Source organism: Opisthorchis viverrini (genome assembly GCF_000715545.1).
Source record: "Opisthorchis viverrini unplaced genomic scaffold opera_v5_1881, whole genome shotgun sequence".
NCBI classification, from domain to species: domain Eukaryota; kingdom Metazoa; phylum Platyhelminthes; class Trematoda; order Opisthorchiida; family Opisthorchiidae; genus Opisthorchis; species Opisthorchis viverrini.
This window is the reverse complement of record NW_008753903.1, coordinates 166-1,982: the sequence shown is the minus strand read 5'-3', so window position 1 is coordinate 1,982 and position 1,817 is coordinate 166. Positions and strand designations below refer to the sequence as shown.

The 1,817-nt window shown below is 40.9% G+C and overlaps 1 protein-coding gene across 1 annotated transcript; it reads right to left on the bottom strand.

The window, feature by feature from the left end:
• Positions 1-15: 15 nt before the first annotated feature.
• On the bottom strand, positions 16-462 carry T265_15909 (hypothetical protein; the record flags this gene model as incomplete). The annotated part of the gene is made up of 2 exons (XM_009179329.1): positions 16-165; positions 254-462. Coding segments are annotated over 2 exons (357 nt in total), but the record flags the coding sequence as incomplete, so codon positions are not given.
• Positions 463-1,817: the final 1,355 nt, after the last annotated feature.

Here is a 1,817-nt window from a genome sequence, read left to right as displayed (position 1 = left end):
AAATGGGAACCCACCTGTTTGCTTGTTTTCATTACACAGGTCCCCAGAACAGCAGATGCGGTTTTGCCCGTTACCATCAAACACGTGCTCGTAAGAGACGCATTGTCTTCCCACACACATACGGGAGACCGCGACTAGCCTACCTTCTTCAAACGTCTCTTCATACTGAAGTGAAACAAAAACGACTGATGATTATTAGAACGCTCGAACTGGGTAAACAATGGGTAAACAATGAATCTTTAGGAAAACCTACGATGCAGTGACCACAGTTTGGGTGTGTTCCTGCAGCATCTTTGTTGAAGTCTATCCCATGCGTATGATAACAAGTGAACTTCGGCCTTTCCTCCTCTATAACACAAGTATTTTTAAAAATGAAATATTTGTACCCTCGGCCGCAACCACTGCAAACAGAAGAGTTGTCAGTATAAGGCTGATCATGCTTGAACAACAACTTATCCTGTGGATTAACTAAATATTGTCAAGGAACTCCCACTCACTTATATATGAAAAAGGAACAGAATGATTGATTTTGACATGCCTATTGGTGAAATGTGAAATGTCTATTAGTTTCCACAAGTAAACGTTATGCGTACTTCTACCTAAGGTACTTCGTTTGCCGGATTTAACAAAGTAGGTCTCGTTGACCCAATATAATTATGCCCATTCCTTGCGTTGACCAGGGACATCGGTGGACACGCATGCTTACACATATGTGGATCAAAACAGTACTCCAAATTTCTTTATCAAGTTAATCTGATTATATTGGCTGTCATTCTTTGTGCTGTTAGGAAGATTAAATCTCAGGACAACTGCGTTTGTTAATCTTCAATTCCGAATCAGGTTTTCGTTGTTTTTCACTGGTGCTCTACTACAACGCACTTGTAACTCTAAAGGTCACCCGACTTTCTTGCACAACGATTCAAAAATCAAATGGGGTTCATCACTTCATATTTGCATGTATTATCTGGGGGCAAAGTTTGTTGTATACGATGATGAAGAGTAGGTTACTGACAATTCCATCTCATCATTGTGGTCCTGTTTGAATACTGCATCAATCCTGCGAGCCACACATGCTGGACTACAGATAGTAAATGTTCGTCTATTTCGTGATTTTGTTTTAACACAACTCTTATTCTGAAGAGAATTGAGAGTTGTGTATATTCGTACAGTCTTCGAGTATAGCGAGTAAAGAAATTACACATGCCAATCCACATACGAAAGACTGTGACAACCGGCGGACTATTTTTTACGATGATCCAGTTATCAGCGCCCTTCCGCCAGACCTTGAGGTAAGGAGACACGGAATGCAGTATTACTTCATTCACAACAAATAAAAAACATCAGTTTCCTGACGCCAAACTAAAAGCAACACACAACCTCTCACACAGACATACAGGCTTGAAAGGCATTTGTTGCACTACCACGTAATTTGCCGCAACTGCGGGCCGTTAAATTGGTTAACGTAAGAGCAATTACTTTTGGCGACGCTGTGAAAGGGATTTCCGAATGATTTCCCAAACTTGGCAATAAGCTTGCAAGCCATTCTTAACCAGTTTCGGATACATGCTATTGAGTGAGCATTTTCCGGTTATATGGTTTCGTTCATGCAGTATTCAGTAGTGCCTGTTATCGACTGATGTGAGTGATGAATTGGTCCACAGTATTTTACCATCTTATTAGTGTTCATGCAATGCGTGTTGGAGTATGTCCTCGTGAACTTCGGTTGGTTACTGTGGCAATATTGAGTTTGCGGTTCACTTACCTACATATGATTTTGAGCTGAATGAGTCTACGTTTTCTGCACGAGCATGTACCAT